Here is a 21,202-nt window from a genome sequence, read left to right as displayed (position 1 = left end):
AGTTGAAAGGGGAGGCCTGGGCAAAGACGGCAAATTGTGAGCCATTCGTTGTTTGGGGGTTTCCGGGAGAGTCCACTATGCGATGTACTAACGTTTATCCCAGACCCGTACCTCTTAGTTCTGGTTGTTGGGGCAGCACGGCTGTGCTGTGGGCCCACTGCAGGCATGGCGGTGCCGGTCCAGACCTGGATCCCTGTGTTCCAGAGCCGGCCAATTGCGGAACCATCTGTGTCGCGGGCGGGCGCAGTGACCTGGAGGGGTCTGGAAGGAGTTGTTTGGGGAATGGCCGTGAACCTGTGGGTTCTCCCGAGTGGACAGGAAGAAGGGAGCAGCCCCCGACCTGTAGCTCCAGGCTGCAGCCCTAGTCCCCTCCCTTCAGTTTGGGGCCGAGGAGCTGTGCAGCTGGGAGCTTGGGACGTAGAGAAGGACCACTGCACGAGGAACCTGGCGGGTGGAAACGGTGCTTTCATGGTTCTCGGGAATCCTGTTCGGGAGGATGTGGCTGGGGGCTCCGGATGGGACCTGGCTGGGGCTAGGGTTGGGGACGTAGGTTTGAGGGCCACGGTGGTCCTGCTCTTTGGTGGCAGCCCCCAGATGGTCCCCAGATAGCAGCAAAGGGATAGGAGCTGAACAGAACTGATCTGCCAAATGCCATCTTTAAGAAGAATCTGAAAACCAATTTGGGACTTTGGGAGCCAGAAAATGACCAGCACAGTCCCGAGGAACAACAAAAATCAGCAGACTAATCCTTTTACCCAGGAAATTGAGGACAGACTGGGCACAGCCCCTTCCCAAGGTCCCCCAGCGAGGGCGAAGGCAAGCCAGTCCTACCTGGGAGGAGAGACAGAGAGACTGCACCAGGGCAGAGGGAGGCCCCAGAGCCGCGGTGGGCACCGGGCACGCAGGCCAGTCCTCTGCCTGCCGGGTGTTTTCAAATACTGCAACCCGTCAAAGCTTCTACCATCACTCTGCTCGGTGGGCCTCAGTCTCCTAGTTTGTGAAATGGGTCCGTTAGCAGCTCTGGGGCCTGCGCGGGGTCGCTGTGATCAAGCAGCAGGATGCAGAGAACCCACAGTGCAGGTGCGAGTCTTCGGTCACTCCTTGCCCAGCGTCTCCGGGAGAAGCTCACAAGGCAGGGCTGGACTGGGCGTAAGGGCCACTGCTTTCTGGGACGCCGCCCTTGCTCCCCTTCTGCAGAGAACTAAGAAGTGGGAAGTGGACGGGCTGAGAGAGAGGGAGGACGAGACCCCTTTGAAATGCGGACCCGAAATTTAAAACTTGGTCTCTTAGCAGGAGCAGGGAGAGAGGCTAGTTAACAGGGCTGGGCTGTAGCCGTAGGGCTCTCCCTGGTGGGGGGGGGGGCTGCGGAAGCCCCTGAGTGGGCAAACGGGGCAGGACCAAGGCCAAACAAGGCACCGACTTCAGGGTGCCAGGGTTCGGCGCAGAGTGTGGACACACAGGGTGTGTGGTGTCTCCTCCTAGACTCTGTTCACGGCAGGCTGGTAGAGGCATGGCTGCCGGAGGCCCCAGCTGAGTCTCACTGCCTCTCGCTTTCCTAGACCAGAAAGGCCCAGGATGGGTGTGGGTGGAAGAGGGGAAGTTAAAGCTACAAAATGCTGCATGCACACCCAGAGTGGTGGGATTCGAGGCCCTGACTCCTGTGGGTTTACATTGAATGACAGGCAGGCACCCCCACCCGTGCACACACCTGGGCCTTGCCCGGCCAAGCCGGACTGACTTAGAAATAGAATCAAAGCGATTTGATCTGGAGGGTTTGGGAAGGAAAAAACTAGCCCTGTACCAAAATGCTGATTTTTTTTAAACAAAAAAAACTCAATGTATAGAATAACGCGAACACGTCCAGCCTGCTCCCCACCTCTACTTTGAAGCCTGTGGGTCTGGGGCCCGGATCCAGAAAGCAAAACCCGACTGTCGTGGGACGGGGCGCTCCTGCTGTGGCCTTGAAGGCGAGGAGCTGGAGCGCACGGGCTTCGATTCAGCTCCGCGCCACCGGAGCCCAGGCCCCAGAACTCCGTGGGCCCAGAGAGGTAGCCGTGACCCGGCGGCGCCGGGCGGCTGCAAGTGCTTTGCGCCTAGTGCCTGCTGCTGCGGGGCTGCTGCGCCTGGCGCTCCCGAGGGCTGGCGATCACGGAGACCCCATCGGTTGTCCAAGAGCGGGCAGTCGGGGCTGAAGCCTCTGGTTCCCGGCCGATTTGGGGCGTCGCCCCTCTCTGCCCCTCACCCCGGTTCTCCCGCGGCGCTCAGAGGAGAACCGGGTTCTGAGACTGGAAAGTGCACGAAGTGTGCCGCAGGAACCCCTATATAACGACTGTGTCCCGGATCCCACGGCCAGAGAGGGTCCTTATGGGAGCGCGAGCCACGGGCGCTTCTGGCTCCCCCGAATGGAGCCTCCAGGGCCCCCAGCCCCGCAGGTGGTCGTGCTCTGGATTGAGTGTGAGCGCCATCCGGATGATGGGCGCGGGCGTTCCCAAGCGACCTTGGGGACTGTGCGTCTGACTTGGGAGTGATTCACACGCTGAGGTAGCCGAGGACCCCAAAAACACGCCCTCCGCTCCCCGACGAGCGCGGTTAGAGGGAGGAAGAGGGTCTGGGATAACGGGGCCAGGGAAGGCTGGAGGGAGGGGGCGGTGGGAGAGCGGAGGAAGTCCCCAAACGCCTGCCTTCTAGACGCTGGAAAGGTTAGCGTCAGGGCCCGGCTGGAGCTCAGACCGGCCCACTGGCAGGATGGGCCCTCGAGCCAGGGAGGTGAGACCCCTGCAGACCCCGCCGGCTCCCTGCCAGGGCTACTGGGTGTTCCCTCTCCCAGAGCCCTGTCTTCCATGTTCACAGGTGCCTGTGGAGGTTCTTGGTCACCGTTTTTAGATACCAGAGGTTGCCCCAGGAAATGAGAGACCGGCCAGTAACCTGGTATTCTTCCAAAATCCAGGCCGGGACTCCTGGCTGCACCCAGGGTCACAGCGGCCGCTTGGCTGGAAGAGGGGAGGCTGGCTCCTTCCAGTGTGCCCCTTGGTCCCAGAGGGTCCCAGCCGGCCCCCCAGCGAGGAGTGGTTTTCTTTCCCAGATGGCTCATTTGTGTGGCCTCGGGCTGTTTTTAATCTGTGACCTGTGTCTGGAGGCACCCCCTGGCCTGGCTGGGACCCCTATACAACACTTGTTCAGGAGCAGTTTGTTAACTGACTAACCAAGTGCGCACAGAGGAGGGACCCTATTTAGGCAGTGGTCCCTTGGGGTTCGGAAGGACACCGAGCAGAGTGCTTGCACCCACAAACTCCGGGAGGCTGAGAGGAAAAGGGGGCGCCTCCACTGCCGGGGGGGGGGGCGGGCATTGTAGGCTGACTGAGCCTCCGCTCATGCCCCCTAACTTCAGGGTCCCCCAGAAACTTGCCGTGTGTGTGTGTGTGTGTGTGTGTGTGTGTGTGGTGGGGAAGTCCAGACCCACAGTCCAGACCCACTGGCTGCCAGGGGCTCCCAGGATCTCCTGGCCCCAGACCACCAACACTGCTAAACTCAGACTTTTTCTGTACCCTCCCCATTTTTTTTTTTTCAAATAAATAAAGTCCTTTGTTAGGTGCAGATAAAGGCCACGTACTCAGCGGCTGGCTCCTCAGCTAGGTATCTCGCTTTACAGTATCAAAACGATTTTCCCCCTTGCAAACCTTACCTTATTTAGTCTCTCTGCATTCAGCCCAAAGTAGATTTTTATGGGCTTAGTAAAAGGACCTCGCCCACAGCGGTTTCTAATGGAAGAGCTGGCAGCGCCACCGGGCCGGGGTGAGGTGTGTGTGTTGGGGGGGGGGGAGGGGGAGTGCTCGGGAAACAGTCCTGTCCCGGTCGGAAAGGGGCGAGCACGCCAGAGCTCCGCCGGCACAGCGGGGGCATCGGGAAGCTGCAAGGAAAAAGTTAAAATGATGGACGTGAACAGGCTTTCTTGAAGCGTGGGGGTATTTGAACGACAGGGAAAATTGTCCCGTGAGCTCAAAGCACTTTTGTCGGTAGAACCCGGTTCTTCGGCAAGGCTTTTGGGAGCGCTGGGCAGGGCAGCGGGGTCTGGGGATTATTCCCACAGGTCCAGGGGCCCCCCAAATCCTTCCGCCACCGGGGGGAGGACAGGTTCGCTGGGAAGGGACCAGAGGCAGGGCAGCGAAGGGTGCACGTGTCCACTTCCAGAAATCAGTTCCTGAATCCTTATTAAATTGTTTCCTCACTCAAACCCCAGGACTTCTGACTTTCGGTATTTTCTGTTGCTGGTTAAATGGAGTAAACGCCTCCGCCACCAGGCTGCCCGCCCGGGTGTAGCGGAGGAAGGACCTGTGCGGTGTGGTCACGGGTAACCTGTTCAGGGGGTGTGAAGACCCCTCCTCCCGTGGTGGAGCCACCAGCTGCGTGGGGACCCGGGAAACCAGGACGCGCGGAAATTGGCCAATTCCCCATGGGGAGACCCGGACAAGCCTCTGATTCCCAGCGCCCAGGAAACTGAAGAACACGCGCCTGCAGCGGCGGGGCTCAGCCGCGCACCGCGGGGTGCGCGTTTCACCTCTGATGGAGCTTTGCAGAAGCCGCGGTGCTCCGGGCGCCCGCGGGGGCAATGGGAGACCCAGCGTGCCGGAGCGGAGACTCCCAGAGACCCCCTCATGGCTGTCCGCTTGCTGGGCGCTGCGCCTCTGCGCTCTGCGCTCCTTCCCCGCATTCACCAGCTTGACCGCGGCTGGCCACGTTCTGCTCCCTGCCGGTGCCAGCCGCTCAGTGGCTCCCGACCCGTGGCCCTGCGCTGGCGGGTGGTCCAGAGGAACCCGCTGGCGGGCCCACAGCCCACCCCGAAACCGGCGATGCGCGCTCCGTGGGCGGCTGGGGACCTGCGGACATGCTCTCTGCGGGCGAGGGTGGGACTTAGCGGCGGTCAGCGGCCTGTGCTGCCTAGTGTCGGGGCCTGGGCGCTAACGGCAGGAGCTGCGAATCGGGTGCTCAGTGGAGCGACCGGGCACGGCTCCCAGCCCGCACTGAGCGCCTGTCCCGCAGGGCCCGAGCTTCCTCCGGGTCACAGGAGCTGGGCCCAGGGCGCAGGCAGAAGGGGACCCCAGGAGCGCTTTTGTAGGCACTGGTGCCCTTGGGGAGGGGTTGGGGGGTCCAGTCAGGGAGTGAGGGCCTGGGGGACCCCCATTATGTGACAGCAGACACCCCCAGTTCCCGTGGAGTGTGCACGTGGCTCTCTGGCGGCTGGCAGATTGGGGGTTTGCCGCCGGGAAGCCCCCCAGGGAGGGTGCGGGGAGAGGCCCAGGGAGAATGCACGAGGACAGGTGGTCGAAGCAGCAGGCGGAGTGGGGACCGAGGACGCCGAGTTGCCCTGGGCGCTGGGGAAGGGTGGGGAGGCGGGAGGGGTGGGATCCTTGGGGAAATATTTACGGGTCTAATCGATATCCCCGTTTGGCTCCGAGGATGGCCGATTTCAAAGCAGATTAGATTACTTTGTGGCATTTCAAATAAAATGGCAATTTCAGAGCCGTGAACACGTGGGCGACCCGTGGGAGCTGGGGGCCAGGCGGGCTCCCTGTGCTCAGGGGGCCTGGGCTGGAGGCGTCGGCGGGCTTTGCTCCTCCGGCTTTTTTGCTCCTAACTGAGGGCTTTGGGCGAGGCGAGCGCATAGGCGGTGGCTCGGGGCGGAGGCGCGGGGTGCGGGGGTTCCCCGCGCTCCACCCGGCGCCCTGGCCTCGGGCTGGACGCTGCGGTTCACTGGTTTGTTTTATTCCTCGTGCAGGTCTAGGAGACGCCTGGGGACAGCCCAGCCGCGCCGGACCCCTGGACAGCGTCGCCAAGGAGCTGGGATCACACTTGCTGCAGGTAGTGCCCCGAGTCGGGAAAGAAGCGTGGAGGGCGGGGGGGAGGGGCTTCCTTCCAGCGCTGCCACCCGGCCTCGAGGTGTCTCCTCCCCGAGCGGCGCCAGGCAGACTGATAGGCCAGAGCCCAGGCTGCAGAGGTCGCCGGAGGTCGAGGACGGCGCCCCGGGAGGGATCATGGGGTGTAGCCAGGGTCCAGTCCTGGGGACTTAACCCAGCGGAGACACAGGCCGAACGGCTCCCCTGGGTGTGGCGAAGTCCTTTCCAACCTCACTTCCAGGGCAGCGTGGGCCGTGCGCTTGCCCTGCGCCAGGCTCTGGTGCAGGCAAGGAGAGATCCGGCCGCGCTGAGCCCGGTGCATCCGCTGTAAGCTCGGGCTGCAGCGGCCCAAAGGCGGCGGCAGTACCAAGATGTTGAAACAGTTGGCCCCACGAGCCAGATTCCTTTCAAAGCCCCCACTGTGTCATCTCCCTTCACTATTCACCTAGGGTGGGTTCCAGGTGGGGTTTTAACTCCATTTTTCGCCCCCAGGGAGGGAAGTTGAGGCTCAACGAGGTTAGGGGACGGGTCTCGGGTAACACAGCAAGAGGCGGAGACCAGCTGACCCAAACAGTACAGCCGAAGAGCCCATGTGGAGTGGCCTTTGGGCTCACCTGGCTCGGCTTGGGGTCAGGAACGCAGCACCCCCGTCCAGGGCCCGCAGCCGAGGGGCGCGCGGCGCCGGGGCGAGCGCTTGGGGCTGGGTTCCCCCACCCGCACGCGCCCCGCCACTTCCAGGTTGGCGACTGGCGTGGGCAGGGGCACTGCGGACGCCTGCTCCAGAGGCTCCTCAAGGACTCTATTCATCCCCCCCTCCCCCGCTCCTCCCGTCGTTTGTCTCTGCCATCGAAAAATGCCTACCGAAAACTGTTTTGCATTTCCTGTCTCCAATTTGTGTTTTCTTTAACGGGGTGGGTGGTGGATGGGGAGTTGGCTGCGGGATGCGGTGACTTGGGTCAGCCAGGAGCTGCGCTTGCAGGAAAAGCAGATCTTTGCAAACCTCTTTTGCCCCCGGATGCCCAGGTCGGGGTTTGCTTTTGAACACGCCTGCACTGGGGAGGAGATGACACTGGGGAGTATTTTGGCACGCGGCGTTTTCGCCACCTAGGGCGCACGGGGCTGCGGCCCGGCGGGGAAGGGCGCGCGGGAGCCGGGCTCGCGCCCTCGCGTGGGCCCTAACTCCGCGCCAGCTCAGCCGCAGCGTTCTGCCTGCCTCCTGCCCTTGCCTGTTCCAAGTGACACTAAACATCAGGGACATCTAAGTGGCGGGCAGAGGCTACAGCCCCCGACTTGGCCGCTGCTGCGCTCTTTCTCTGATCCCGGGGCGGCATGTGCGGGGGTTCCTTGCACTGCGTACCCGCGGCAGCCCGGGAGGTGACCGGAAGCTAGCAAGGCGCGCTCAGCATTCCCCAACGAGAGTCTTAACATTTTGGCTACTGCTGGCAACTTTTAAAATTTAATTATGATCGTTCTCCCCCCCCCCCCACTCCTTTGTCCTGGATACTGGGAGACATGCATTCCATTAAATATATTTCTCTTAAACGATTTTGGAGAAGAAGAAGTAAGCAAAATGGCCCAAAACATTCCTGCCTTGAGAGTTTATGTTTCTGAAAGGGTTAGTTGGGGAATGATTCTCGTGAGCTCGGTGGGAACCCTGGAGAGTAAGGCTTCTTGGGACATCCTGATTCCAGTCCGAACCCAAGGAATGGCACTGACGGTTCGTTGGCCAAGAATTTTTGCAGTAAACTGTTGGCAACTGGAGAAAGCAAGGCATCCTTCAAGTTTCACTTCTGCTACCTTTGCTAGCCCCGCACCTCGGGAGGGGTGCGTTAGAAAAACCGAAGGTGATCTGGTTTCAATTATATGCTGTAAAAATAGAAATTGTGGCCAGAAATTAATTTGGAATATTTTTATGGGGGTAGCATTGTGGGTTGTACTGGTCTGTCACCAACTTTACTGCTTCTCTTTGGTTCTTGATCTAAAACCTGAATGGGTAAATAAAAGAGTTTCCTTTCTCAAGAATAATTTAGTCTTTTTTTTATCCTTGACATACATAATCATTACCTTTTTATTTGTCCTAATTACCTCTTATAATTTCACTCTGTGTTTTTGAGGGCTAGCCAAAGTAGGCAAAATTAGAATTTCATTTGGATAGCTTTCATTTTTCAGAAGTGGATACTCATTCCCCTTGAATTTTGCTAAGGTTATTTGATCTCTTATAAGTTCTAAATAAATAATTCTGTAGACACAGTCCAGTAAAATAGCCGAGTATTTTGTTTTATTTCCTGGGGAGTGGTAGTGTTCGGAATTTATTATGAAAGTGGTACTTAGGGGTAACTAGAAAATTGTGGCAAATAAACCCTGTGTCCTAGTGGTATAAGCGATTGCCAATTATGACATAAAATGGTCTGTGGAGTGGCAGATTTCCCCCCAAGTACTATAGAACTCCGGATTTGTGCTAAGTGCTGAAATAACTCCAAACAATAAAGCTACTACATTTAAACCGGGCATGATAGGAATTCTCAACTGTTTTGCATGATTTTGTGATGTGGCTGTAAGATTCTTTCTAAGTGCTTTAAAAGCCTTGGAGAGCCTGGCCTGGGAATTAAACCTTGAGTGTCTTTCTTATGGCGCTTCTGCATTGCACCAGCGCGTGCATTCTTAATCACACGGGATGCTTTTCCTCCCAGCGGAACACCCCTGCCAGCCGCACTCTAACGCACAACTCTCCTCTCTTACCCCGACGCCTTCTCTTTTGCAGACTCTCGATGGATTTGTTTTTGTGGTAGCATCTGATGGCAAAATCATGTACATATCCGAGACGGCTTCTGTGCACCTGGGCTTGTCTCAGGTAGGTACTGCCTCCTTTACCCATAACCAAAACAGCAAACCAAGTGTCTGCACGACTCCACAGCCCTCCCACCTCTGTTTGAACATCTGCTTTTGTGTGTGAACGGAATCCCAATCCCGCTTTGCCAAATCTTCCTCTTAGGGTGGGATCTCCCCAGTGCTACATTTTGCTCTTTGGCTTCCTTTTTGCCCTGGGAGTGGATCCCTGTATCTTTGATCCGTCTTCTGAGGTTGTGTCTAATCCCCTGGACTATCTGGCGCGGAGAAGAGCCCCACTGAGGGAGACTTCGCTGTGCACAGGAGCTGCTGGGTGCATGCGTTGTGCACTGCTGTGCAGAGAGCGGGGTGCTGACGGAGACACGGGTTTTCTGCAGAGTGTGCTTTGGGGAGACTGAAAGGGGAGTGGGAGATTTATGAGTGTTCACATGGAGCTCAGGGTCGTTTCTCCTGAGTTTTTCCAGTTCAGTGGGCGTTTCAGTAAAGCATTTTATATGCCTGTGATAGAAACTCGTAAAATCCGGTTTACTACTGTTTTGCACAGCGAGGTTCGGGTTCCTTTAGTATATCTGAAGATCTAAAGATTACCAATTTTTAGGGAAAAGGGCAACCATCTTTTAAAAGGGAGTTGGCCATCCCTTGGGGAAAGTGAACCTAATTTATCCACATCAAACCAAGGCTTTGGGACAGGAGTCAGCTGCTGCCTGGGCCCAGGGCACGGCCCCGGGGGAGCCTGGCCCACAGGTCCCATTTGCAAATGTGGGCGGAACTTCTGAAAGTCTCAAGAGTTCCTTCACGTTGTGGGAGTTTTCATCACAACTGGACACAGCGGAGTTGGTGACGGACACAGACCATGGGCCCCAGAGAGCCCCCCAGTCTGTAGCACACCAGCCTTCCAGTGTGCTGAAGCCCAGAGAGAGCTTGCTAGTTGGTGGGGCTCAGAGATCCTCCTCGAAAAACCGAATTATCAGATTTGGAAGCCTACATTTGACATGTTCCTTGCCTTCTTCTGAAAATACAGTTATTTTTTTAACTTGTTAACATTTGTTTACAATGTTCCCTTCCAATACTAGGTGCCTCTTTATGCCTGTCCTGGTGGGTCTGTGTGCCGGGGCGTTTCTTATGCAAACCCCTGTACAGCAAATCCCAGGTTCGAGCTATTTGGAGACTTCTCTTCCTTTTCCTCCTGTTGTGAACTGGACCGCACAGACACGGCCCACTGGGCTTTGGGTTTTACACCTCCCTGTCTCATGGTCATGTGGCGTGCCAATGCTGTTGAGAATATGAAATTTACTATTTCCACATTTTTCCATGATTTTTTTTTTAATTTCCATCTTGTCCTATTAAAAATGATTCAGGCTTCCTTTAGTTCCACCCAGGCTGGCTTTTATTCTTGAGCTGCTCCATGAAATGATCTTGATTACATTACTGCCTTTTCTAGTTATGATTAATAAACACTTGGATAGGTTTAGTAATGTCAGAAACACAACAAAACATTTCACGCATGTTTACAATGACAGGTCAAAACTGTCACAAAAAGTCACTGACGTCAAATATTTAACTTAGGTCTGAGCTCCCTAGCAGACAAAACAAAAAAGGGAAATGCACTCAGCTGTGAGGTTTTCATGGTCTGATAGGGTAGATACTGACCCTCCGTGAACCACCACTTAAATTATAAAATAACGGGTGTTGGAGCCCTCTTTGAGGATCATGGTGAGAAACTCATCCAAGTACCCGTTTCATGTGGTTTACAAACTACACACGATTCAGGCACCCACACCACTTGACAGCACACAGTTGCTGCTTTGTCCTTGGAGTGGCCTGGCCCATGCTTGAGGGCCGTGCACATCCCAAGGTAACCTCGTTTGTTCGGTCAGACTGCTCGGTCTAGCATCCTATTCCTCTGTCTTTCTGTCTGTTTCTACTGGGGAAATAGGATGGATTGATTATGGCCACAATAATTAAGAATAACCAAAATATTGGAGAGATGACAACTATGCCTGCTGATCGCAACTCCACCGAAGAGAGTCCAAGCACCCTCCCAGGTCAGAGTATTGGATTCTGTGCTGATGGTCAGGCAGCAAGGAACCCTCGTGTCGTGGGTCCCACCGTTCCCAAGGAAGTGTAGCCGAACTCTTGTCTCGGCCTTCCCAGCAGAAATGAAAAACTGAGAACAGAGAAGTCGCGCTGATTTCCTGCGGCCACGTTTGTTCCCTGCGGGGCTGTGCGGGCATCCGTGCCAACATGCGGTGCCAGCGGGGCCCATGGAAGTGTGTGGGAGTGTTCATGGTGTGCTGTTGCAGTAAGAGACAACAAATTCCCCCTCAGCTCTACCTCCTGCTCCTGATTAAATGCCCAGAAGGAAGTCGAGGCAGAATCACAGAGAGAGAGAGAGAGAGTGTGTGTGTGTGTGTGTGTGTGTCTTCTTAAATGGTAACAGAAATACTGGGTAGGATGCTCCAGTCGCTGCTGTTTGATGTTGTTTGCACTTTTAGATGATTGTCGTTATTCACACAAAGTTGAGCTAATACAGAGAACATGCAAGTGTTATTAAAGATTGATTTAGGAAGCAAAGTGTTAGGGAAGAAGTCGGAGTCCTCTTTGGGATGGGTTTTCCAAGGACAGTGGTGGTCACCCCGGCTTGTATTTGCAAGGTGCTCTTCTGTATTCTGAGAACTTCCAATCACCCTCCATGACATGACCTCGCTAAGGGCCAGTCTTTCACGCTAAGTCAGGGTGAAACTCCTTGTGGGATACTCACGGGGAACAGACACCCCCAGGGCTGCCAGCAGTGTGTGAAAATGCAACAGAGTGGCAGTTTGTCTCTCATTTCGGTTTTGGCCTGAACTGTCTGAACTCTGTCTCTGAAGTGTCCATGTGTAGGTGCAAAAATGGTTCTTTATGGTTATAAGCCCATCCATAATAAAGCACGCCTTTTATTAACCTTATTAACCCCCTTTTTTTAAAAAAAAAAAAAAAGATTTATTTATTTGAAAGGCAGAGAGGGAGAGAAGAGTTTTCCATCCACTGGTTCACTCCCCAAATGGCCAGAGTGGCCAAGGCTGGCCAGGCTTGAAGCCAGGAGCCAGGCGCTTCATCTCCCACATGGGTGCAGGGGACCAAGCACTTGGGCCATCCTCTGCTGCTTTCCCAGGTGCCTTGGCAGGAGGCTGGATCAGAAGTAGAGCAGCCAGGACTTGAACTTGTGCCCTTATGGAATGCTGGCATCACAGATAGCAGCCTTATTTACCTGCTATGCGATAACGCTGGCCCCTAACTTTTTTTTTTTAAGTGTTGGAATAAGACACCTACTTCTTTTGACTTTGTTATGTTTATGTGTGCTTTTAAACTAGTAAACAAGTGATCATTGCTGTCCAACTTTTGTACTTCAAAATGAAAGCGACAACCACAAAATTCAAATTGACTCCTTAGTCCAGGGTCCAAGTATTAGGAAATAGAGGTTTCTGATCCCTACGCTCCGCTTGGTGTAGGCACACACACATGTGCACACGCACATGGGCCCACACGTGTCATACCTACAGAACAGCTCAGGCTATTTGGCAAGGGAAGAGCTATAACCATGCCTGTTTAGTACATGATTTAGCTCCGTGTTTTTTGGTCAACACAATTATTTTGCTTATAGTTGAGGCAGGGAGGGAGAAAGCCCGGGATGGCTGCTCTATGAGGGGGCTTCGAAAGGTTAGGGAGAAATGAATTAAAACACAAGTTTATTTTGGTGCAAGAGATTCTGAAAATCTGTGCATATTTCTCATGATCTGCATTTTCCATGAACATTTTGAAAATTCCTCGCATGTACAGATTGCAAATTTTGCTGCACCGCAACAAAAGTGTCTTTTAATTCTATTGTCCCATACACCTTTATAAAGTACCCTCATGTACATTTTTACATATCCCTGTGGTTCAAATTTCCTTAGGAAATTTGCCTGCATGATGTAGTGTTTAGGTAGCCAATATACATTTTTTAAAATAAATATAGATGTGTATGCAATAGCTGTTTATGAGCTGCATAAGGAAAAATTTAATATTTTTGTTGAGATTGCTGAAAAACACAACCATAAAAATGGCGACAGAGCTCTTTGGAGCCATAAGAACTAATCCTTTTCACTTTTGAAACACAGAGAAAGGACAGCGTTTTATGTTTGTTGACATAACTTGAACCCTGAAACCCAAACCACCTTATTTTAAAATGCTTAATTTGCCATACTCAGCAAAACACCCCAAGCAGAGTAATGTGCGTTTTCCGAGTGCCCAGTGGCTCTGTCCTGCACAGAATCCATCCATTTAGTGCTGTATTTATCATATGGAATTTTCCTGGCAGGAAAGAAAGCCATTCAGCAAAACATAAAAAAGCTCTTAGTAGGAAGACCATTCATTTTGTAGTTAGCAGGGTTCTACAAATACTAAAGTATCACATCGAAGGTCTGTTTCAATAAGGCTGATATATGAGACCTGGCGAGTTTTATAGCGACAAGCACAATTTCTCTAAAAAAAGGTTTGTGGTGAGGCAGCTCAGCCGCACGGGCAGGTACCTCGTACAGGAAGCGCCCCGTCAACCCTAATTTCCAGTGAAGGTCAGGGCTGTTTTATCATTCCAAGATTCTCGCTTTAAAACCGTTTCCGCTCTGCTTTCTAGAGAGCCTTGGAGGTTTCCGTGCTCTGATAAACTCCTGTAGTGCCCTGGTCGCCTACCGCGGGACGGCCACTCGAAACACTCCCAGCTCCCGTGAGACCTAACTGCAGGTTCATGCCCACCAAGCACGCAGGCCAGTTTTCCAGAGCGTACCGTACGTGGGGCACGCCCCGAAGTTCGGGGGAAAAAAATGGAATTAAAACACACGTTTATTATCATGCGAAAGACTTGAAGTCCATGCCTAGCTTTTTCATAATACACATTTTCTACAAACTCTTCAAAGACCCCCCATAGACAAGAATTTACATTTTTTGTGCCACAATAAATTTATCTTTTTTTTAATTTGCCTTTTCATTCCATCTTCCATGCACTTTTTGACATGCCCTCATGGGAAGAGCTCTCTTAAAGGTACATCATGCATGTGCTTTTTTCCAAAACACAGTTTCAAGCAGACCAGAATCATCATTACGCTGTGAACATGTGGAGATGGGAGAAATGATTGGATACTGCAAACACTTTCTATTTGGGGATTTTTTTTTTTTTTTTCGGTTTTTGGGAGGTGACAGAGGATTCTGGAATAAGGGTCTGTGGCTGTGTTTGCGTAATCTTGGAAAGACATTCCATGAATAATGCAGAGAATGGAACTGTGTAGGGGCCAGATTTCTTAGCGGGGGCCAGAAGTGTGATTTGCTCTGAAAGAGAAGGCCACGCGCACAGTGTTTACGGGTTGGAAGGAGCGGGGAGACGCCCCCTCACGTCGGCAGGGCTCCTGGTCTCAGGCAGAGAGCTGAGGGCCAGGAGCTGCGTTGGGACGGTGGCTCCCAGGAGACCCGTGTCACTAAGCTTGTGCTGCCGTGCGAGGTGGCACTGTCAGGGCTGCCCCCGCCCTGGACGACCTTGTCTCTCCCCTGCCTGAGCCCACAGCTCGCCAGTGAAATCCACAGTGCCACACACCTAAAAGGACTGACAGTGGCCAGGGGTGGGACACACCACAGCCTCTCATGCTGTCATGGGTCACCCTCCCCCCTTGGAGTCTTCAGTCCTCCAACCCCCCAGCCCATCAACTGTCTTTTGTCATCCAGGGAGACTTGTTCGTGTGATTGGAGTTTCTGCCCACACTGGGCTTGGGGAGAGATAACATCACTGCCCCCAGGGTCCCCCTGGACAATACTGGGGCCCACAGACTCACAGTCCTTGCCGGCCACCCTCCACTGTTGATTGTAGCTCGAAAGACAGGGCCCACCCACTGCAGCTCGGGAGGCTGCTTTGGTGGTACAGACTTCTAGAACATTCTTTCTCATTACCTGTTTCATGCTGGCCAAGAGGGCCCAGGGCTTGAGACCTGCGGGTTCCTGATGAGACTGGGACCTCTGTGCAGACTGCTAACTGTGGCATCTTCCTGCCACTTGCCACTTGGTCCTGCTCAGCAGCGCCCTGCCCAGAGTGGACCCGTGTGCCCGGCGGGCTGTGTCTGGAAGGAGGTTGTGTGTGAGCGTGCAGGAAACTGTCACGGTGTCACGCGGACACCGGCTGCTCCCGTGGCGGGAGCCGCGGCGTGAAGTGAGGATCCTCTTGGACTAGGAAGGCTGGGGACACGTCTCTGGCCCTGGGAGAGGCCTGACAGCGCCGGAGGAGCTTGGCTCGAGCTGAGGGGGACAGGCCCTTGTCGGCTGGCCCGGGGCCCTGCGTGGCCAGTCCCGCAGGCAGCACGAGCGGGAGGCTGAGGGGCAGTGGCTGTGGCTTCAGCCTCCTTCCGGGGGCCCCTCATAGGCCTGTGCTGCTCATCACCCACCCTGCAGTACTTCCTGCTGAGGCCTCTCTGGCCGGAGCCTGGGGGTACAGCTGACACGCCTGTGGGGTGTAAGCAGAGATCAAAGTCGTGTCGGGGTGTGGAGCCGGGACACGCCTGCCCCCTGCCCGGAGCCACTCCTCAAGCAGCTGGTGACATCTCTGCCTTTCCCTCCCCACGGCAGGTGGAACTCACGGGCAACAGCATCTACGAGTACATCCACCCCTCCGACCACGACGAGATGACGGCTGTGCTCACGGCCCACCAGCCTCTCCACCACCACCTGCTCCAAGGTACTTCTGCCCAGCCCAGAGAGACCAGAAGGCAAACAAGACCTTGTTCTTGAACATGACCTGAGGGCTTCCCACGCCTGCCAAGGGGCTGTGGGCTGAGGAGGACTGCCCAGCCCAGGTCTCCCGCAAACCCTCAGCCCTCACCAAGTGGGGCTTTGCTCTCATGCCTCTGTCTTTTAAGCCAACGTTATCGAGCCCCCGTTATGTGCTAGGTAGGAGACAAAAGTGACCCAAGGCTGCTCCCCTAATGTGCTCTTGGGTTAAAATTTCCGGGGAGCAGCCTCTGAGGACAGAATCCAGTGGGGAGGGGTGTGCGGCGTGAAACTGCACAGGTAAAATTCCATCTGTACTTCCCAAGCGAAAATTCGGCATTCCCCCTGCTTATGGCTGTAGACCATAAACCACCCTGGATGACTGGCACCTGTGGCTCTGCCGGCCACAGACATCCCAGGCATTTTCCTTTCACTCTGAGGCTGTTATGGAAATTTCAACCTATCGTGTATGCTTGTGGCTACCTCGGAATTTTAGGAGATATGAGACCTGCTACTGAATCTTGGTTTTTATTTTTTTTTAAATATTTATTTATTTGAAAGGCAGAATTACAGAGAGGCAGAGAGAGAGAGAGAGAGATCTTTCCATCCACTGGTTTACTCCCCAAATGGCTGCAACAGCGAGAGCCAAATCAATCCGAAGCCTGGAGCCAGGAGCCATAGCGCCGGCCTCTGATTCTTGTTATTTAAAGTATTAATGAAAGACCAACTTCATATCCATGTCATTACATGTTTAAGTATTTTGATAACTATTTTCCAGTATCATCAGTTTTGTTGTGATTGTATTTTTAAGATGTATTTTTTTATTTGAAAGGCAGAGTGACAGAGAGAGAGGTAGGGAGGGGGAGAGAGAGAGAAAGAGAGATCATCCATCTGTTGGATCACTCCCCAAATGTCTACGATGTCTGGGATTTGCCCTGAGCTCCTTCGGGGTCTCCCATGTGCGTGCAGGGGCCCCAGTACTCAGGCATCCTCTGCTGCTTTCCCAGGCGCATTAGCAGGGGGCTGGATAGGAAGTAAAACAGCTGGGTCTTGAACTGGTGCCTGACTGTATGTATTTTACTTGTACATTTAAGAAATGTAGGCTCGGATCAGTTAGGAAGCCTTGGTTATTACACAAATGGCCCCTTAAATTACAGTTGCCTGGAGAGCTGGGGAGACCCAGGACTTCCTCAAGAGGTCCTGGCCTTTCAACTGTCTCCAGCCATCTGCTGAGGCCAACAGACATGTGACTAATGGGCCTCACACTGGACTACGGTATGCAGCTTGGCCAAAACACCCCAATGGAGGGGTCGGCCTGTGTCGTAGTGGGGGAAGCTGCCACACCTGGCATGCTATATATGCTCCACTTCTGATCCAGCTCCCTGCTAACGCACCCGGGAAAGCAGCAGAAAATGATCCAAGTGCTTGGGCCCCTGCACCCATGTGTGAGCCTTGGAGGAAGAAGCTTCTGGCTTTGGCCTGGCCCAGCCCTGGCCACTGCAGCCATTTGGGGAGTGAACCAGTGGATGGAAGACCTCTCTGTCTCTCCTTCTCTCTCTGTAACTCTTTCAAATAAAATAAATCTTAAAAAAAAAATTAGCCGGCGCCTTGGCTCACGAGGCTAATCCTCCGCCTTGCGGCGCCGGCACACCGGGTTCTAGTCCCGGTCGGGGCGCCGGATTCTGTCCCGGTTGCCCCTCTTCCAGGCCAGCTCTCTGCTGTGGCCAGGGAGTGCAGTGGAGGATGGCCCAGGTCCTTGGGCCCTGCACCCCATGGGAGACCAGGATAAGTACCTGGCTCCTGCCATCGGATCAGCGTGGTGCACCGGCCGCAGTGTGCTGGCCGCAGCGGCCATTGGAGGGTGAACCAACGTCAAAGGAAGATCTTTCTCTCTGTCTCTCTCTCACTGTCCACTCTGCCTGTCAAAAATAATAATAATAATAAATTAAAAAAAAGAAAAGTGGAGCACAATGCAAAGAAGATACTTCAAGAGTGATGACTCTAGGGCGTCTGGGGCGCCCTCCTGGGAGGGGCCTTCTGAGGCCAGGAGGAGAGGCGACGGTTGTCACCCCTGTTGCAGGTGCAGCTCTATGCCTCCAGTTCCAACCCCGGGAATGGTTCTTAAGTCTGATGCTTTCTTACCAGGGCGAGGCTGGGGCACTGGTTCGTGAGATGAGACACGGGCTTCACGGTAGCCATGGCCCACGGTTCTTCTGTCCCTGGGTAGGCCCGGCCTCGCGGAAGCCACGGGGAGTAAGGGCTCTGCAGAAGCCACTGCTCACGCCCCGAGGCTCCGGCTGGACCGGGACGGAGTCTGGAACCCGCTCAGAGCCCACCGCAGCCCCACTCTGCTCTTCCACCGTCAGACAGTCGCCCAGGGCGCGAGCTCCTCCCACGGGCCCTGGGTGTAGTTTTCCCTCCCCAAGTCCCAGCCTCAGCAAGAGCGCTTCTGAAACGGAGAGCCAGGGAATCGGGGCGCAGCCGAGGGGGCGGGGCCGGCTGGGAGTGTTGGGGTCGCTGCTGAGCTGCCCTCCCTGTTTCATGGCAAACAGGTGAGAAATGGGCTGCCCCCCCACCCTGGCAGGCAGCGACCACGTGACGTTTCTTAGGCGCACTCGTCCTCACCTCGGAGCTTACCCGGAAGTGTTTCCGGCAGGCGGCCGCCCGAGGCATTGTGGGTAAAACATGGCGGCCCCCCGAGCCTGGGAAGGCAGGGTACTCTGAGGCACCCTTAAATTGCCCTCGGGGAAGGTGGAAAACCGGGCTTCCATTCCTGGTGCACCGCTTCTTTAAAGATTAATTTATTAACCTCCACCGAGTGGCTGTTTATTTGTCGCAGAGCGACCCTGCGGTCACCCCCAAGGTGTGGGCGCCGCTCTGTTTGCGCCCGGAGTGTCCCTCCCTGCAGCACAGCCGGTGTATCAGGGGACTCATTTGCATCTGCAACACTCAGATCTTGCTGGCTCAGCCAGGGAAATACAGCGAGCTGGGTGCTGCCCGGGAGACAGAGACAAGGGGCTGGCCCTTCCCGGGCTGGAGGGGAGGGCGCGGGCCTTGGCCCAGCTGCAGGTTCCTGGGCCTCCTGGAAGTCCACAGTGCAGCCGCTGGAGCTGCCCGGCCAGGGAACGGGCTGTGCTTGCCGCTGCCACCCTGAGACAAGTCCGTGCTCCTGGGCTTCCTGGGGCTCAGGCACCGGCCTCAGGGCTGGCGACAGCTGCGCCTCAGCCCGGCCTGCTCGTGATGCCAGGTTCTTGCAGTGGCTGCGTTTGGAGCCGGTGGGGCCCAGTCTCTTCCCACTCCCTTCCCAGCGCTCAGCCCCCAGCAGGTGCTTTACTGGGTCAGGGTCCAGGCTGTAGATGCGGCCGTGGGAATTCCTGGACGTTGCAAGGAGGAAGACGGGGAGCGGTGGGACGGTTGCCGGTCTAACCTCACTCCTGCTTTCAGAGTACGAGCTAGAGAGGTCGTTCTTCCTCCGAATGAAGTGTGTCTTGGCGAAAAGAAACGCGGGCCTGACGTGCAGTGGATACAAGGTAGGTGGCGCAGGCCGGCGGGGTGGGAGGGACCGGGGCAGGGGTCTTGCTGTGTCTTCCGTTCTGTTTCACACAGGGGCCCAGCAGGTCCTGCGCACCAGGTAGAAATGGAGTCACGGGGCTCCTGGCTGCTTTTGGGCTGTTCCAGACAGACTGGCTGGCCAGCCGCACCACGGTTTATTGAGAATCCCTGTCTAGGGCCAAACCCTGGGCCTAGCGGTAGTATTTGGAGCCCGGAGACGCTGCTCTGACCTCGGCCTGTTCCACAAATCTCCGCCCCTAGTGGGGATGGGCTTTGCAGTGACAGCAGAGCTGTCCCAGGTGCTAAGTGGGGCTTTATCTCACTGCGGTATCTCACTGGTCCCCAGGGAGCCACAGCCCTTCCAAGGGAGGGTTATTGCCCATTTCTTATTGCTAAAAACATTTTATTTATTTGAAAAGGTGGGGGGAGGGATTGAGACCGAGATCTCCCATCTACTGGATTATTCCCTCGGTGCTTGCACAGCCAGGGCTGGGTCAGGCCAAAGCCAGGAGCCAGAAACCCAAACACCTGGGCCCTCACCTGCTGCCCCCCAGCGTGTGCATTAGGAGGAAACTAGAATTGGGTGCAGAGCCAGGACCCGAATCAAGGCTCACAGGGGACGCAGGGGCGCCACGTGACGTCTCCACTGCCGCACCAGTGCCCCACTCTATATCTAGGACTTGAGCCGATGGCAGGGGAGGGGCGGCAGGTGGCCAGGCCTCTGAGGCCCGCATGCGTGTCTTCCAGGCTGCGTTTCTCTGCCAGCCATTGTGCTTGCCCTGGTCACTTCCAGAATCCAGGCGCAGGCTCGCCTGTAACAGCCTGGTGGAGGGCTCTGCCTGGACGTTCCTCAGCCCCTCCCACAGCAGGGGGCAGGGAGCTCACACTGCAGCCTCTTCAACCCCTTCTCCTCTCAGGAGCTCCTCTCCCTCCTCTGGGAGACTTCCCTGCTGTCCTCTGTGGTCCCAGACCTGGAGGCTGCTGGGAGACTTTCAGGAGTGCTTGCCCTGAGAAGGGGCGGGGGTGAAGTGAAGAGGAGGCCACTTTGCTACCTCTGCTCCTTTGTCCTCTGTTCCTGTTGTCCCCAGCCACCCCCATCCCAGGGCCTCCTCCACCCCAGGCCTGTCTCCCCTTGGCCCATCCTTTGAGCCCCACTCTGAGCCCTTCCCTTTGACCTTGGCCTTGCTCCTCTTTCTCCCCCAGCGTGGTGGATGCACTTGATGCTGGCCGTCCCAGGGTGGGGACCCCCAGCATGGCCTTGCACCTGACAGACCCTCCAGGGCCCTGGAGCCCGACTTGTTTCTGTCGCTAGTAACTCTCCCATTGTCTAACCTGAAGCTAAGCACAGCACCTCGTCCCCAGCTTCTTTATCCACACCAGGGCACAGTGTGCCGGAAAGGTTTCAGGACTTCCTCCAGCTCTAGACGTTGTGACTGCGTGCGGGAATCCTGGAGGCAGAGTACTTGAAAAGAGAGTTTAAGGCTAAGATTCCAGCTCCCTTGACACTGCTCTTGTGATGGTGATGCTAACCCAAGTAAACGCTTCCAGTCGTGAGGCTTAAGGCTGTGCAGGTGTTTCTGGGTGACGTGGGAATGTGTGGCTTCCTTCCTGTGTGGCTTTGGCTAAAACAAGTGGAAGTGCTTCTGTACCGCCATCCTGGCGTATGGTTGGTTATCAGTGGGTAAAATCTTGAAGTATTAGGTAAATATATAAACATTTGAAAAGTGAAGACATTTTAAAACCAAATTCTGTATCTACTGGAGTGGTGGAACATGTCAAGTGACACAGAGGCCAAGTTCAATCCCAGGCTGGTGTTCTGGTACAGTGGATTAAGCCACCACTTGCCAGGATGGCATCCCATATCAGAATGCTGGTTCAAGTCCCAGGTGCTCCACTTCAACCCAGCTCCCTGCTGATGCATCCAGGCAAGGCAGTGGGCGATGGTCCAAGTACCTGGGCCCCTGCAACCCGTGTGGGAGACCAGGATGGAGCTCCAGGCTCCTGGCTTCAGCCTGACCCAGCCCCAGCAGCTGCTGTGGCCGTTTGGGGACTGAACCAGCAGATGGAAGATGCCTCTCTCTGTCATTCCGCTTTTCAAATAAAGAAGTAAAAATAATCTTTTTAAAAAATTCAACACTCCTGGAAGT

The 21,202-nt window shown here is 55.2% G+C and overlaps 1 protein-coding gene and 1 long non-coding RNA gene across 6 annotated transcripts in view; one reads left to right on the top strand and one right to left on the bottom strand.

The window, feature by feature from the left end:
- Positions 1 to 21,202, top strand: part of SIM2 (SIM bHLH transcription factor 2) — a 43,853-nt gene that overhangs the window by 2,286 nt on the left and 20,365 nt on the right. For 2 of the 5 annotated variants that reach the window (XR_016232993.1, XM_051833637.3), the window contains exons 2-5: positions 5,774 to 5,856; positions 8,653 to 8,742; positions 15,363 to 15,471; positions 18,948 to 19,033. Coding sequence is in view for 4 of the 5 variants with exons in the window: in XM_051833637.3 (XP_051689597.3) it covers positions 5,774 to 5,856; positions 8,653 to 8,742; positions 15,363 to 15,471; positions 18,948 to 19,033 (368 nt within the window). In the remaining variant the exon portion in view is untranslated. Of the gene's footprint in view, positions 1 to 5,773; positions 5,857 to 8,652; positions 8,743 to 15,362; positions 15,472 to 17,676; positions 18,182 to 18,221; positions 18,367 to 18,947; positions 19,034 to 21,202 lie in introns of those variants that run through there. The other 3 variants (XM_089331428.1, XM_089331427.1, XM_089331426.1) reach the window with 3 other exon arrangements.
- LOC149126887 (uncharacterized) lies at positions 13,710 to 18,230 on the bottom strand. Its single transcript, XR_016233002.1, has 3 exons — positions 18,129 to 18,230; positions 14,694 to 15,240; positions 13,710 to 14,081 (listed from the first exon to the last, which is right to left on the bottom strand). It is a non-coding gene; the product is annotated as an uncharacterized LOC149126887 (long non-coding RNA).

The sequence above is a fragment of the Oryctolagus cuniculus genome, chromosome 4, assembly GCF_051225735.1.
Source record: "Oryctolagus cuniculus isolate XC-2025 breed Fujian yellow rabbit chromosome 4, ASM5122573v1, whole genome shotgun sequence".
NCBI classification, from domain to species: domain Eukaryota; kingdom Metazoa; phylum Chordata; class Mammalia; order Lagomorpha; family Leporidae; genus Oryctolagus; species Oryctolagus cuniculus.
The sequence above is the reverse complement of the archived record's forward strand: the minus strand, read 5'-3'. Positions and strand labels throughout refer to the sequence as shown.